This window comes from Girardinichthys multiradiatus, chromosome 7, assembly GCF_021462225.1.
Source record: "Girardinichthys multiradiatus isolate DD_20200921_A chromosome 7, DD_fGirMul_XY1, whole genome shotgun sequence".
Taxonomy (NCBI): domain Eukaryota; kingdom Metazoa; phylum Chordata; class Actinopteri; order Cyprinodontiformes; family Goodeidae; genus Girardinichthys; species Girardinichthys multiradiatus.
Genome location: NC_061800.1, coordinates 10,457,438 through 10,474,180, shown reverse-complemented (window position 1 = coordinate 10,474,180; position 16,743 = coordinate 10,457,438). Strand labels below are relative to the sequence as shown.

General features: G+C 42.9%; 2 protein-coding genes across 17 annotated transcripts in view; one reads left to right on the top strand and one right to left on the bottom strand.

Moving 5' to 3' along the window:
* The first annotated feature begins 6,559 nt into the window (after positions 1–6,559).
* Positions 6,560–12,857, top strand: LOC124871209 (GDP-Man:Man(3)GlcNAc(2)-PP-Dol alpha-1,2-mannosyltransferase-like). Its single transcript, XM_047370323.1, has 6 exons — positions 6,560–6,690; positions 6,933–7,154; positions 8,276–8,478; positions 8,751–8,919; positions 9,071–9,711; positions 11,228–12,857. The coding sequence occupies exons 1-6, from the start codon at positions 6,632–6,634 to the stop codon at positions 11,497–11,499; spliced, it is 1,566 nt and encodes a 521-aa protein (XP_047226279.1). The 5' UTR covers positions 6,560–6,631; the 3' UTR covers positions 11,500–12,857.
* Positions 12,858–13,123: 266 nt separating this feature from the next.
* The window catches only part of LOC124871207 (serine/threonine-protein kinase Nek5-like), a 41,641-nt gene continuing 38,021 nt past the window's right edge, over positions 13,124–16,743 (bottom strand). For all 16 annotated transcript variants that reach the window (XM_047370312.1, XM_047370306.1, XM_047370308.1 and 13 more), the window contains one exon: positions 13,124–15,310. In XM_047370312.1, coding sequence (XP_047226268.1) covers positions 14,998–15,310 — 313 coding nt within the window. In that variant the 3' untranslated portion in view covers positions 13,124–14,997. The remainder of the gene's footprint in view (positions 15,311–16,743) is intronic.

Here is a 16,743-nt window from a genome sequence, read left to right as displayed (position 1 = left end):
TGAAAGAAAAAGCAAGTAGTTATATGAAACTTTAGGAGGATTAGAGACAACTGGGCGGCTCCAGAGAAGGAAATCTGGATTAGTGACATTCACTGTTGATTAGATGAATAAAGATATGATTATAACCATGGGAACAGAGGGGTACAAGGAAACCAAGTCATTTAAGAGTGGTAAAAATGTCAGACAGACAGGGTCTTGAAAGTATTCCTACCCTTTGAACCATTTTCATATTTTGTCAGGTTACAACCACAAACAATGTATGTTTGGAGATGTTGGAGGAACAAAAAAAGTGTGTGATTATGAAGAAAAGGAGACATGATTTTCAATTTGTTTTTTACAAATAGAAATCTGGAAAGTGTGTTTTTAATTTGTATTCAGCCTCTTTTTCCCTGATGCCCTTAAATAAAGCCGATTGTTGTCTCCTAATTAGTAAACGGTGTCCACTTGTGTGCAGATTAATTTCAGAAGAAATCCAGGTGTTCTGTGAAGAAATTAGTGGTATCAATGCTGGTGAAGAAATAGCATCATAACGACCAAGGGACACGGCAGACAGTTCAGGCATAAAGCTGGAGAGAGGTTCAAAGCAGGTTTAGATTATAAAACAATATCCCAAGCCCTGTTCAGCCCTGTAGGAGACACTGCAAACATGTGGAAGAAGATGCTCTGGTTGGATGAGACCAAAACCAAAGATTCTGACAAAACTTAAACTGCACATCATCCTGAATGCATCATCCCCAAGGCAAAGCATGGTAACGGCAGCATAATACTGCGGGCATGCTTTTATCCATCAGAGACAGGTAAGGTGGTCAAAACTGTTGGAGGCTGGGAATGAGTTCTACCTTTCAGCAGGACAACAGCCCCAACACAGCCAGAGCTACAATAGAATGGTTTAAATGCATACTCGTGTGTTAAAATGGTCCAGTCAAAGTACAGACCCAATTCAAGTTGAGCGTTAAGACTTAAAGAATTATGTTCACAGATGTTCCCCATCATATGTGACTGAACTACAGCAATTTTGCAAAGAGGAACAGGCAGAAATGTCAGTTTCTAGATGTGCAAACATGCTACATACCTCAAAACCCCAATGCCACTGTTCCCCTTTACAAGTATGTGCTATTTAGTGTTGGTCAATCATATAAACTTCCAATATTGGGAGGGTTTTCAATGTGGGCAAAAAGCTCTAAGAGTATGACTTCCTTTCCAACACACTGTTTAATCAGAATCAGAATCAGCTTTATTGCCAAGTTCGTACATACAAACAAGGAATTTGCCTCCGGTACACTTTGCTCTTTTGTTCTGTTTTTACATTACACAATATACAAATTTACAATTTACAATTTACAATATACACATATCTAATAAAAAGGTGCATTTGCAACATCTGTATGCTGTTGTTTGGTACTCTATTCAATGTTCATCAGAGAAACAGCCTGGGGGAAGAAACTGTCTCTGTGGCGGCTGGTTTTAGTAAACAGTGCTCTGTAGCGGCGGCCTGAAGGTAAAACTCTGAACAGTTTATGTGCAGGGTGTGTGGGGTCTGCAGATATTTTAGCAGCTCTTTTCTTGACCCTAGACCTGTATAAGTCCTGGATGGAGGGAAGGTCAGCCCTGATTATTCTCTCTGCAGTCCTGATTATTTGTTGCAGTCTGGACCTGTCCTGTTTTGTGGATGATCCAAACCACACTGAGATGGATGAAGACAGGACAGACTGAATAATGGCAGTCTAGAAGATGACCAACAGCTCCTGTGGAAGGTTGAACTTCTTGAGTTGCCTCAGGAAGTACAGTCTCTGCTGGGCCTTCTTTCAAACAGTGTCTATGTGTGAAGACCATCTCAGGTCCTCAGAGATGGTGGTTCCTAAGAACCTGAAGTGGTCCACGGCTGATACAGTGTTGTTGAGGATGGTGAGGGGGGTGTATGGGGGTGGTGTTCTCCGAATGTCCACCACCATTTCCATTTCTTGAGTGGGTTGAGTTCAAGGTAGTTCTGACCGCACCAGTGTACCAGCCGATCCACCTGCTGTCTGTATGCAGACTCATCACCGTCCTGGATCAGTCCAATGACAGTGGTGTCATCTGTAAACTTAAGGAGTTTCACGGACGAGTCCGATGAGGTGCAGTCATTTGTGTACAGAGAGAAGAGGAGTGGGGATAGAACACACCCCTGGGGGGCACCAGTACTTATTGTTCTGGTTCGGGAGAAGATGCTTCCCGGTCTCACCTGCTGCTGTCGGTCTGTCAGGAAGCTGTTGATCCACTGACAGGTGGAGGCTGGGGCGTTGAGCTGTGTGAGCTTCTGGTGGAGGATGTCTGGTATGATGGTGTTGAAGGCCAAACTGAAGTCTACAAACAGGATCCTGGCGTACGTCCCTGGATGGTCGAGGTGTTGCAGGATGAAGTGTAGACCTAAGTTAACAGCATCATCTGCCGACCTGTTTGCTCGGTAAGCAAACTGCAGGGGGTCCAGCAGGGGGTCTGTGATGTCTTTCAGGTGCTTCAACACCAGCCGCTCAAAGGACTTCATGATCACAGACGTCAGGGCTACAGGCCTGTAGTCATTTAATCCTACGATGGTGGGTTTCTTGGGAACCGGGATGATGGTGGATCGTTTGAGGCAGGAGGGGACCTCACATTTCTCCAGTGACTTGTTGAAGATCCTCGTGAAGATCGGAGCGAGTTGATGTGCGCAGGCTTTTAGGCATGATGGGGAGACGTTATCAGGTCCTCCAGCTTTCTTTGTTCTCCTGCGCTGAAAGAACCTATTTACCTCTTCCTCGGAGATCTGTACATTTTACAATATCAGAACCAGAATCAGCTTTAATGCGAAGTTCATTAATACAAACAAGGAATTTGACTCTGGTACACTTTGCTCTCTGGGTTTTTTTTTGTTTGTTTAATGCGTTATAAGATATATTTATGCATATATCTTTATGTCCTTAAATATACATATATACAAATATACAAAGGAACCAGTACTTTGTCTTGCTGGCTGCAGTGTAAATTATACTGAGTCTAGTGAGGTAAACCTATCCAGTTATCTTGAGTTTTGTTTGTCTTTGCTGGAAAATGTACTAATTTTAAAGTTCTCGTACTCGTCGTCTTCCGCTTATCCGGGACCGGGTCGCAGGGGCAACAGACTCAGCAGAGACGCCCAGACGTCCCTCTCTCCAGACACCTCCTCCAGCTCCTCCAAGGGGAGCCCAAGGCGTTCCCAGGCCAGCCGAGAGACATAGTTCCTCCAGCGTGTCCTGGGCCGTCCCCTGGGCCTCCTCCCGGTGGGACGTGCCTGGAACACCTCCCGAGGAAGGCGTCCAGGAGGCATCCAATATAGATGCCCGAGCCACCTCAACTGGCTTCTCTCGATGTGGAGGAGCAGCGGCTCTACTCCGAGCTCCTCCCGGATGGCCGAGCTCCTCACCCTATCTCTAAGGGAGTGCCCGGCAACCCTACGGAGGAAGCTCATTTCAGCCGCTTGTATCTGGGATCTCGTTCTTTCGGTCATGACCCAAAGTTCATGGCCATAGGTGAGGGTAGGAACGTAGACCGACCGGTAAATTGAGAGCTTTGCTTTTCGGCTCAGCTCTCTCTTCACCACAACGGACCGGCACAGCGCCCCCATTACTGTGGCAGCCGCACCAATCCGTCTGTCGATCTCCCGCTCCATTCTTCCCTCACTCGTGAACAAGACCCCGAGATACTTAAACTCCTCCACTTGAGGCAGGAACTCCCCTCCAATCTGAAGAGGACAAGCCACCCTTTTCTGGTCGAGAACCATGGCCTCGGACTTGGAGGAGCTGATCTTCATCCCAGCCGCTTCACACTCGGCTGCGAACCGCCCCAGTTCATGCTGTAGGTCTTGGCTAGAGGGGGCCAGCAGGACCACGTCTTCTGCAAAAAGAAGAGACAAAATCCATTGGTCCCCAAACCAGACCCCCTCCGGCCCTTGGCTGCGTCTAGAAATCCTGTCCATAAAAGTTCTGAACAGGACCGGTGACAAAGGGCAGCCCTGCCGGAGTCCAACATGCACTGGGAACAGGTCCGACTTAGTGCCGGCAATGCGAACCAAACTCCTGCTCCGCTCGTACAGGGACCGGATGGCCCGTAGTAAAGGGTCCCCGATTCCATACTCCTGGAGCACCCCCCACAGGGCATCACGAGGGACACAGTCTAATGCCTTCTCCAGATCCACAAAACACATGTGAACCGGTTGGGCAAACTCCCATGAACCCTCGAGTACCCTGTAGAGGGTATAGAGCTGGTCCAGTGTTCCACGGCCGGGACGAAAACCACACTGCTCTTCCTGAAGCCGAGGTTCGACTATCGGTCGGACTCTCCTCTCCAATACCCTGGCGTAGGCCTTACCAGGGAGGCTGAGGAGTGTGATCCCCCTGTAGTTGATTGAAGCGAACAGTTCATTCCCATTTCTCTGCAACATTAGGATGATACAGGAAATAGTTGTTGAATAAGGAACAACTGAGGAACAAATGGCTCTGTGTGTTGGTTTGAAGCTGCTGATTAGAGAGCCCAAAATTATTCATACACCTGGCAGATTCAGATTCAAAATGATTTTCACTCAGTCAAGAAGTCCAAATTATTTATTACCTTCACACTAAGGAATAGAAAAATGTTAATTGGTGCTACAGCAACCAAATTCTTCTTATAATTACCAGCCAGCGTTTTGCATCTTTCCAGTGGCCGTTGATGATTTATCTTTGGTAAATCTCCAAGTCATTGAGGTTGGAAGACCTCCTTACCATCACCCTAATCTTTAGCTCCATCCACAGATTCTCAGATTCAAGTCGAACTCTGACTGGGCCACTCCAAAATGTTCATATTACTTCCAGTCAGAAGAAACATAATGTTAATATTCAAAGATAACTTTAATTTTCAATCTCCCATGGGGTGTGAATAATTTGGGGTTTACTCATATCTTTAACGGATGTGTGCAAACTCCATAGTTCTTCAAAATAAGCTGATAAAGCATGCTAACATATAAATATGAAACAATCCTTTCTCTTTTTTTTTGGCAAAACGGGAGTCAATTAAAGCAAATACAAATGTCACATCTCTTCAGTTTATACAGTTAGATATAATGATGTTCATTTAGTAACATGTGAAGACATGAAGTCAGTAAACCAGTTAAGCTTTGCAGGGTTATTAATTACAAATAAATGCAAAGCCTTTCATAATGTCTGCTGACAACATCTGGCTCCTGCAGATGTTCCCCAACAGATTCTCTCTGAGGGTGAAATGTGTTTCTGCTGCCAGACTATGAGCTCCTATCAGTTTCATTAGGTTAGCTTATTAAATAACTAGAATTATTTCTAATTTGGCAACACATGAAAATAGCAAGACAACAAAACAGTGCTATCCACCATCCTCCCCAGCATTTGGCAGCTCCATCAGTCTAGCTATAGGCAGTGGTTTCCCTGTACAGTCAGTTATGGGGTTTTATTGAGCAGGCTGGCTAAAACCTGATGAAGGGATCTTACCTAATGATGACTTGTTCTAGCAACAGTCCAAAAATAAATTTATTATAAAGTTGCTATGGTTATGAATCAGCAAGAAATGACTAAATAGCAGGGCTCACAAAAACTCTGGCTTTATTCTTTAAGGAGATTGCTGTGCTGCAGCTTGGATCCGCAGAGCCAGCACTTTCATTGTTGCTCAAGAACTCTGACAATGATGCATGCTGTTAAAGATAAACAATGATGTCAATACATTGGGACAAATAGACCTTTTTTGATCAGGGAGCTCAGATCCAATAATGTGTCATCATAGGGCGGAGGTTTCTTGACGTAAGTAGCAACAGGTGCCACCACTGTCTGCAACTGTGAAATGTGAATCTGTATTTTTGGATGTGAATGTAGAGAAGTACGTGCTTGTTGGGCTTTCCCGGACCTGCAACGATGTAGATTGAAAGCATCAGTCCAAAGCCTGCACTAATACTGGACCGTCAGCAGCACCGAAAACAAATCCCAAGAAGAGGACTTGTTACTTGGAAAATAGGAACTGATGCCTCCTCTCATTTCACGCATGCATGTAAAAATGTGAAAGTCACAAACATATCTGGCTGCCCCATTTTCAATTCCCTTTTTTTTTTAGATTTGATGCCTGTACTTTGAATCTTGCAGTATTTTTCAATCTAGAAAAAAGAAAAGTTTAGTGACAGATTAAAGATGTTTCTCTTGAGAACTTAAAGAACAGACTGCTTTCCCTCATCGTGATTTGAATAGACAGAATACTGTACAGACTCTGTGGGGGTTTTAGATGTTACTACCGCTAATTTACTTTGACAGCTTTTGATAACTTAATTAATAAGCTCAGATCGCTCAGACAGGGCTCATCCCGGATGATCCACCGGCTGATGTTAAGGAAGACTGACGTCACCATGACTACAAAGATGGAAATATCATTTCCAGATTACGTCCTTTTGCAGTTCTTATCGTTCTGCTCCAAAATAAATTGCATGTGGTGCAGTTTTGCGCCTAAAACTGTTAAACAAAGCCGAATCTCCTCGGAGTCAAATCACATGTTGATGACGTTCAGGTAAACAAACGCTAAGCCAATCACAGAGCGGAGGCTCGGTCAGATGACGGGTTGTGTTGTGACGTAGGAAGCTGTTGTCAAAATGGCAGGACATGAACATCACCATCACCACTTCTCTCTGTGTTTCTGCGACTTGATGAGGTACATGTGTTCCCAGGTTTTTGTAGCTAGAAAGCTGAAATCGTACAGCAAGAAAGTGTCGAAGAAAAATAAATGAATTTAACGCCTAAAGTTGTATCGAGGGAACAACGCTAAGTTTATCCTCACTAGCATTTAGCAGGCTAACCTCAAACTGAAAGTAGCTGATAAAACAGGGTTTAAATCGCTCAGGACTGAGTTTCGGTGTCCACCCTGCTCTCAGTTCTCTGTGTTCCCCACCGCAGGTTGCTGTGGCCCCTGGTGATGCCCTGCGTCTACCTCAGCCTGGCCCTGACCCTGCTGCTGCTGCTGGCCCTGCTGGGGCTCCGCATGTGGCTGCAGGGTCGCCGCACGTCCCGCCGCGCTCAGGAGGGCGGCCCGGCGGTGGCTTTCTTCCACCCGTACTGCAACGCCGGCGGAGGCGGGGAGCGGGTGCTCTGGTGCTCCCTGAGGGCCCTCATGAACCGGTAACGGATTGCTCCAGCTGTTCGAAATGTCCTTGGGAATAAAGTGCAATCTGGTGATGTGCAACAAAAACGCCAATGTGTGATGTTACTGAGACAGTCAAGGTTTAAGACTGAAGCAAAGGTTTTCATTGTTTCCTCAACCGGAAATGTGAGCAAACAAGTGTCTGGTCACAGTGACCGGACTGTCAGCGTTAACTACCATAGTATCTATTGACCACATAACCTAATTATGGTTGAGTACTTTTCTTAGACTTCAGTAATGTACAGTTTTCTGCTATAACATGAAAAATAAACCTTTCACTCTAACAAAACTACCTCCATATATTGTGCCTTGCCAAAGTATTCCTAATCTTTGAACTCTTTCCTGTTGTCATGTTACAAACACAAACTTCAGTATATTTTACAGAGATTTTATGATAGGTCAACACAAATGACTGAGCCCACCGAGTCAACACTAGAAGCACCTTTTGCTGCAAGCACAGCTGTGTATAAGTCTTGACCAGTTTTGCACATCTTCAGACTGAAACTTCTGCCTATTCTACTTTACACAACAGCCCAGGCTCAGTCAGACTCAACGGAGACCATCTTTAAGCATCCGTTTTAAAGTCCTACCCACAGATTCTCAATTGGAATTAGGTCTGGACTTTGACTGGGCAGTTCTAACACGTGAATATGATCTATCTATGCATCTGTTGCTCTGCTTATGCTTAGGAATGTTCTCCTGCTGGAAGGTAAAGCTCCAGCCCAGTCTCTGTAGCCTCTACCAAAAGGGTTTCCACCAGGATTGTCCTGTATTCAACTCCATCATCAATCTTCTCATCATCTCTGATCAGCTTTCCTGTTGAGGCGGAAGAAAAGCATCCCCACAGCATGATGCTCCTACCACCATGTTTCCTAACCAGCATAGTGTGTTCAGGGTTAACTTTCCTCCACACAGGGTTTTGTATGCAGGTGAAAACATTCAGTTACGACCTGTGTTGGTCTACCACCTAACATCTCAATAAAACACACTGAAGTTTGTTTGTGAGTTTCCAAGGGAGTTAATATTTTTTGATAAACACGGTACGTTAAATGTTTGAAAACCTCAGCTTGGATAACTTGTTGTGTCCCCATCATTCCAGAGACCCCAACGTTTCATTTGTGGTGTACACGGGGGATAAGGGAGTGACTGGTGAGCAGATTCTGGAGGGAGCGCGGCAGCGTTTCAACATAATGCTGCCTCGACCCGTCAACTTCGTCTTCCTGCGGCACCGTGGGCTGGTGGAGGCCGGTTCTTACCCTCACTTCACCCTGCTGGGCCAGAGTCTGGGCTCCATGTTCCTTGGTAAGACAGGACCACAATCCAATATGGGATGAATGTTAGAGTTTAGAAAAAGTAAAATATACATAGCTCAGTTTTTAGGGTCAGTTTTGGTCAAGTTTAAGTCAGTAAAGGAAAGGAAAGTGTGTATTTTATTAAGCAGAAATATTCCATTCCTCAAATGAATGACTTGATTTTCAGCCAGCGAAATAACCACTGGAAACATTTCTCTATCTGTGTCTTACAGGGTTTTGTTCCTTTTGCAGCTATAATTGGTGCGTATGTGTCTGTTTCAGGGTGGGAAGCACTCACAGCTTTTGTTCCCGACCTGTACGTGGACTCGATGGGCTACGCCTTCACACTTCCGATCTTCCGCTACTTGGGAGGCTGCAAGGTGGCGAGCTATGTTCACTATCCAACCGTCAGCACGGACATGTTGTCTGTGGTCCGAGAGAGGAACCCCAGGTAACAGTGCACCAGGACACAAATACTTCTTTTCTTCTACCCCTGCATAACCACTTGTTAATAAAATGCTTTCTAGCAGCAAAATCTGATTCTAAGCAGCAACTTGAAAATGGTTCCCACAAAACCATCTGTCTTCCTTCTTTGATTTCAGGTTCAATAATGCAGACTTCATCTCCAGAAACCCTGTGCTGAGCGCGCTGAAGGTGGTGTACTACTGCTGCTTCGCTCTACTCTATGGCCTGGCCGGCTCCTGCAGCGATGTTGTCATGGTGAACTCCACCTGGACGCTGGGGCACATCCTGGCTCTGTGGCGCGCACCCAGCCGCACCAGCATAGTCTACCCGCCCTGCGATGTCGGGGCCTTTCTGGACATACCACTGGAGGGGGAGGATGAAGATGAGCTGGAGGAGGGCTGGGAGGAGCTGGGACGGGAGCTGGGGAGTGAAGAGGAAGGTAGAGGAGGGGTAGACACGAAGTGCCACTCCATCGTGTCGGTGGGTCAGTTCAGGCCAGAGAAGGACCACCCGCTGCAAATTAGAGCATTTCGCAAACTGCTAGACAGGAAGGGCGACGGTCCCGGGGGGAGGGAGACACTGCGGCTGGTGCTGATAGGTGGCTGCAGGAATCAGGAAGACGAGGACAGGGTGCTGATGCTGCGGGGACTCTGTCAGGAGCTTGGCGTCTCAGACCGCGTTGACTTCAGACTCAACGTTCCGTTTGAGGAGCTGAAGAGGGAGCTGGTGAACGCTACCATCGGGCTGCACACTATGTGGAATGAACACTTTGGCATTGGTGAGAACTCATTCAGCATCATGGCCAGAATCTGTGCTTTTATATTTTAGATATATCAAGAAAAGAATCAACATTCATTTGCATTTTGGAAAAAGTAAATTAATTTACACATAATTAATAATATGTTACAGTGCATCGCAAAAAGCTTCACAAACTTGAATCCGTTTCATGAGGGATTTTAGAGACCGACTCTACAATTGTCTGTAAAACTGTAGTGGAAAAACATTCTTCCTTCCAGAACAGCTCGAGCTCAGATTTCTCTCAGGATTGCTCTGTTTACCTCCATCCATCTTCTCTGTTGTGACCAGCTTCAGTGTTCCTGCTAAAGGAAAGCCTGATGCTGCCTCCACCATGTTTCTAGGAGTGGATCAGGTGTTTAGAGTTATGTGCAGTGTTAGCTTTCCACCACATAGTGTTTGGATGGAGGCCAAAAACTACATTTTGGTCTGATCTGACCAGAGAACTTTCTTCCACATGATTGCTGTGTCACTTAGATCAGTGGTCCCCATTCCTGGTTCCACTATCCAGCATGTCTTAGATGTGTCCCTACTCCAGCCCTATTGATTCGAAGGGTTGCATTACCTCCTCAGAATGCCGTGAAGTGCTGCAGAAACCTGTTAATCACAAACAGCACAAAGGAAGCACCTAAAACATGCAGGACAGTGGGCCCCGAGGACCAGGGTTGGAGACGTCTGACTTGCATCAGAATCAGCTTCATTTGCTAAGTCTGGGCTCACAAACAAAGAATTTGGCCTCGGTTCCACTTTGCTCTCAATGAGGACATTTTTTTCAGAAATACAAAAGGGAAATAAACTTATTTCTGTAAATATGTAGATACAAGTTTTAACAAAAAAGAAATGCATGGTTGAATTTTTTGCATTAAAGCCAGTTTGTGGAGTCTTTTGCGTCTCTGCAGCTCCTCCAAAGTCACCATGGGCCTCTTGGCTGCTTCTCTCTTAATGCTCTCTTTGCCCAGCCTGTCGGTTTAGGTGGACGGCCATGTCTTGAGAGGTTTGCAAGGAACACAGCACAGCAGACAGGTCGGGAATCAGTTTTGGACGATGGATTAGACAGAGCTCAACGGGACGATCAAAGCCAGGGTTATTGTTTTCTAACCTAACTCTGCTTTAAACTTCTCCACAATCTCATTAATGTCCTCAAACAAACCTCTGAGGCCTTCACAGAACAGCTGGATTTATACTGAGATTAAATTACAGGTGAACTCTGTACTAATTAGCTGAATGATGAAGGCACTGGCAGCAGTAGATCTATGCAGGGGTCTGCAGCCCGCAGCTGTGGCTCCTTAGCCCCTCTGTAAAAATACGTGGTAATCTGTTTGCTAGAGACTCAAAACACATAGAGGATTTGGGCATGGTTGTGAAAACCACATTCTGTTGATAATACAGTTATTCACACAAACTGTTTCATAAAAATAATCCCACCTCAGTCATTTCAGCAGGTACTGACCCTGGATCAGATCACCTGGTTTAGACATTCATCCTGTCTCTCTTTCCAGGTGTTGTGGAGTGCATGGCTGCAGGCACCATCGTTCTCGCCCACAAGTCAGGAGGTCCGAAGCTGGACATCGTGGTGCCGCACGAGGGCAGACAGACGGGCTTCCTGGCGGACAGCGAGGACAGTTACGCTGCAGCCATGGAAACCATCCTGGCGCTGTCGCCTTCGGCTAAACTGGAGATAAAGCGCGCAGCCCGGGAATCCGTGGGACGATTTTCAGACCAGGAGTTTGAAGCCTGTTTCCTCGCTGCCACAGAGTGTCTGCTGAACTAACGATGAGGAGGAACAGAGGAGACCTGGTGTCCACCAGGGACCAGAAATGCATTTCAGAGCTGTTGTTTTTATTATCTGTGCAGAAAACTAGCAGGCCTGAATTTTATGCAGCGCGATAGAGAAGGAGCTCAGGAGAGGAAGGATGCACTGAATGATGGCACAGATCTAAGTCACTTTCTTTCTGCTTTCTTTTTAAAGGCCATGGTAGAACGCTGGACTCTTTCATAGCTTTACTACTTCATGTTTTGTCATTTACTTTAATGTCACTGAATGTGTCTGACCAGTGAATTGCCTGGTTAAAACAAACTAAGCTTAGAGTTAAAGTGTAACATGATGCATCATTATTAGTTTAGTTACCAGGAAACAAGAAAAATGAGTCAAATTTCTCTTTGTTTACCAGAATTCCAGCTTAAAAACAGTGTCCACTCTGCGCAGACTGAGAAAAAACTCAGAACATTCCCAAGGACTTTAACTCATATTAAAAAGCCCATGTAGTTTGTATAAAAACCATTGTGTTCTATATTAAACGGGCTGGTATGAGGATATGGATTTCCTGAACAGAGTAAAAAATAGTCCAGGTTTCAGGAAACTATGCTTGAGGAAAAGGAATCTGCAGGAAATGTGAAATAAAATGACTTTTACGTCAAAAGAGGATCATCAAAGGCTTTTGTTGCATATATTTGATATTTGATTCAAAAATGTAAAACTTCATTTTTTGTGGTGGGGTAATAGATCAGTCATCTGGTTCTTACACATGCCTGACTTCAGGATGTAGATTAATCAAATTTTGATTCATGCAGTGAGCATGTAGTTGCTTTCACTGGCTCTGTTTAAACTAAGCTGGACTTAGTGCATCTCTGCACTGGAGATAAAACTGACATTTAAATACTCAGTCCTCCTAAAACCTGCTCTTCTTAAGAGTTTAATCGCAAAAATAACATTTTTGAGTTTCATTGTAGTCTGTATAAGATTTTGAAGAAGATTTGTTATTCTGATGATGTCACTACTCAGTGTCCTCTAAATCTGAAACAGGCATTTAAACATTTTCTGTCAGTGGAGGTTTAGTTAAATGAGGCTTTTTGGTTTGCTGCTTTGTGTAATTTCTGTAGTTGTATTTAACATGAAGGTATAGTTGAGGTGCTGGCCAAATCTATCTTGTCTGAATGTTTATTTTCTCCTCTTGCATTCCTGCTTTTGATGAGGTCCAAGCATGATAATATAATAAAAGGTATGATATAATCAAACCCTTATTTTCAAACTGGCATTAATACTATTTAATGTATAGAAGATCTTTAAATTCTTGAAGAAATGGAAATTATACCTGAATAATACTGCAATAAAGCAAACAATAAATCATACAACTGAGAGTAATTTCTTGTGTGCTGCCCCCCTGTGGTAAGAAACTCACAGTACAATGTAGAGGTTTAAAAAGCAAGCAGTCATTTTGAGTCCTGCAATAAATCAGTCTGTGTCGAAGCTGAATACTTCTTAGGCATCTGTGATTTCTTTACCCTCTTTGCTTTTATTATGCAGTATCTGTTAAGTCTGACTAAATACCAGTCAAACATCTGTAGATATCTACCCTTTGATTTCCTAACAGTAGGTGCACCTAACAACTACAGCATATATTAGTACAGTTTTATTACTGGAAACACGCTGACAGACACTTCATGTTTTTCAACAAAACAAAATATAGAAAACCCACAGCAGTAGAAATGATCTGAGACAAGCAGCCATTTGATACAGCAGGCAGTTCACTTTTTAAAACAGTAACTGGTGACAAGAAACAAGTCTAGCCCCATGAAGGAGTGTGCATTGTAACATGGTTAATGTTCATTAACAGTTCATCTTAAATATACTTTACAGCCATTCATCTGTACTGTTTCAAGCAACGAGGGAGGGGAAAATTTAAGAATTTTGAAAGCATGAAACAAAAAATAAATCACAACATGTTCCTATTGTTTTAAAAAACTGATGAGTACTTTTAAAGCAAAATGTTTTAAATTAAAAATAGTCTTTAATGGGAAAGCACTCTTGAATAAGCATGTTGTTGCATTTTGAACTGCAGTTTAAAACAGATTGCTTTCCTGGGCAAAGTATGTCAAAGGGATGTGTTCCGCGTATTGTCAACACAGAAAACAATGGAGTGAGCACTCTTACTTTCACCAAACATCCTGCTGAGCAAGAAGAGTGGGTGAGATTTCTGAAAATAACAGGGCATTTATCTTTGCCAACCAAAAACAGTCCCCTTTTTTCAAAGCAGTATGAAGCCACAGCTACAACAGGTCAAGCAGGCAGTAAACAGCCAGACTATCAAGGTGAGAGCGGGTGCTTGTAAGCACATCTTCCTATGTAAGATAATTTGTTGTTTTGCAGCAGTTTATATTTTAGTACAAAGCTTCTGCTCAAGTCCACGGATGTCTTTCATAAATAAGTCAACTGCTCTCTGCAAACACTCCTCTGGCATGTTACCCACAATAATTAGCTGCAGCTCTGACTTGTTTTTCCTCAGTGTCTGAGCTAAATGAATGGCAGATATAGCAGTATTTTAACTTCACTGTTTATCTCCACATTTGTAGCATTAGCTTGAAGAGACTTTTCAACATATTGCTGGAAAACTACCAGCAGTTAAACCATCAGGAATAAAACTTGGACTGATTATGTGATGATAAGTGAGACTTTTGGATGCTTCCATTCACTGCTGCTGTTTAGGAGAACCTTTGAACAACTTGCTAGCATAAAGTTATTGGATGTTGTTGGAAGGAATGGGAGTGATGATGCATGCCTATCAATGAATGCTAATAATAATTATAATCATATTTTCTGCTTTGGAATTATAATTTTGTATAATGAAACTATTAAAAAGTTTAATATATTTCATTAAAAGGTGAGCATGAATTTCTTGTGAACAATATTTGTTGTCAAAATTAATTTAAAAAGTGCTGTAGAAGTTTAGATGTATAGTTCACTCCACTACAAGCGCATTAATAAAGTCCATGTGCTGTTAGTGGCAAATATAGCATTGCAGCAGTAACGGATCAACTGGTAACAAGTCAGTCTCTTACTTGACCTCCATTTAACTTTGGTTTGACTGAAGAAACCAACATACCAGGAAATTATTCTTCCCACTATGGAAATTTCAGAGGTGTTGGTGGAAAACTAAATGGCATTAATGTGAGAATGCAGGTAGTAATACAAAAATGATTTTAGTTAAATGATGAAGATTGTAAATTCTTGAAATTAAATTGATATTTATTTTATAAATCTAATCATGTTTGCTAACTCTTTTACTCCAGATTTATCATAAGATGGATATATCTAAAGAAATGGGTCATACTACTGTGGACTGCTGCTATAACAACACTCCCCAGAAAAACTTCAGAGCATAGTCAAAGTGAACACTTTCACCTCCTTGACATGTTTTAAGGCAGTTCATTCACAGTAATCCCTATGTTAACACAAAGTTAAATCATTTCTGTGTATCCCTGAAATAAGGACTCAGGTAGCCTGATGCTTATTTACAGCGACGTTCATGTCTGTCTGGGACTCACACGGACTCTCTGGATGTTGTTCAGATTTACAGGAAACATCCTCTACAGATCCTGGTGAGCCTTTATACTCTGAACCGCTGACCTCTGGTGGGACCTGCTGACAATCTGAAGAGCTCATTCCCCTGCCATTCTTACTCTCTGTTTCTTCCTCAAGCATCTCCTGCATGTTTTCTTCTGAGCTGGAGTCCTCCATGACGTAAAGGTTCCTCATGGAGTCTGCCACAGCCTCTCTCAGCTCGTCCTCTGACTCCTCAAAATTCCTGATCAAAAACAGAAGATTTGCCATACATTTACCTTCCGTTTATTATATTCAAGTACGTATTATACAGTACGTGCACTTCTTTTTTTTTTGGGACACTAGTGGCTTTTATTTTTATTTTTCCAACCTCACCAGTGTTTTCAGATGAAGTAAGTAAAAATACAGTGTAATCATAAACAAAATAACATAATGTGGATCATAACATCACCAAAATATAAATTTGTACATACAGTACCCACTTTAGACTTCAGCCATGGGCTTCACAACTTAATAAAAAAGAAACACTTGCAATATGTCAGGTTTCACCTTTCAGATATAACAGTCAGCACCTTTGCATAATGGAGCACTATCACTGACAGTTTTATGTTCGACATGAATTTCCAGTCAGATTCAGCTCTTTGCTGGTGGTGATGTCTGTGTTAATGTGATTTAGCTGGTGAAAAGGTATTTGCAGGTGCTCAATGTGTTCAGAACCTGAGTTTGTGTGTGTTTCTAACTTGCAAAGACAAAACTGCTCCTAACATAGCTGGAGTAATAATGTCTATCTGCGTTGATACATTGACGTGAAGCATTATGGATGTATTTATGGAAAAGCCCACCCATGTTTCTGTACAACCAGAGCTTATACTTGGCCTCAAAGATTACACCTGAAAGCATCGTCTGCTGAAAGCTGGTGGTAATTTTGGTGCATGGGATGAAAAAAGGGATTCATTGAGCCGCTGTTTGAATTATTTGGGTTGCATCTGTTTTATGGGTACTAGCTTACAAGTTAGAACAGGGTAAAATAGGGTATATAGACACCATTTAATGATGTTTTAATATGATACGTTTGACTTCTCTTTATTGCCAGCTGAATCATTTAAAGGGACCCATCATTTCACTGTCTGTTACAATCGCTTATCGATTTAGACAAAAACGTTCGGATCTGATTTCTCTAGTCCAATGTTGCTCTTTGAGAAACACCTGAAGTTCTGGGTTAATTAAAATTGTAATAAAATTTCAAACATTTTTGCTCTCATTTGCTGGATTGATGAGTGTGTTTCCTCCTGCAATCTACTTCATGATTTCAGTGGAGAAATAAAGACAATACAGGTCCTTCTCAAAATATTAGCATATTGTGATAAAGTTCATTATTTTCCATAATGTAATGATGAAAATTTAACATTCATATATTTTAGATTCATTGCACACTAACTGAAATATTTCAGGTCTTTTATTGTCTTAATACGGATGATTTTGGCATACAGCTCATGAAAACCCAAAATTCCTATCTCACAAAATTAGCATATCATTAAAAGGGTCTCTAAACGAGCTATGAACCTAATCATCTGAATCAACGAGTTAACTCTAAACACCTGCAAAAGATTCCTGAGGCCTTTAAAACTCCCAGCCTGGTTCATCACTCAAAACCCCAATCATGGGTAAGACTGCCGA

Bases quoted from the DNA above. Each gene is read 5' to 3' on its own strand.
- LOC124871209 (XM_047370323.1), top strand. From the start codon at position 6,632: ATGGCAGGACATGAACATCACCATCACCACTTCTCTCTGTGTTTCTGC. The intron at 6,691-6,932 runs GTACATGTGTTC...TCCCCACCGCAG, and splicing joins TGTTTCTGCGACTTGATGAG to GTTGCTGTGGCCCCTGGTGA. The intron at 7,155-8,275 runs GTAACGGATTGC...CCATCATTCCAG, and splicing joins CTGAGGGCCCTCATGAACCG to AGACCCCAACGTTTCATTTG.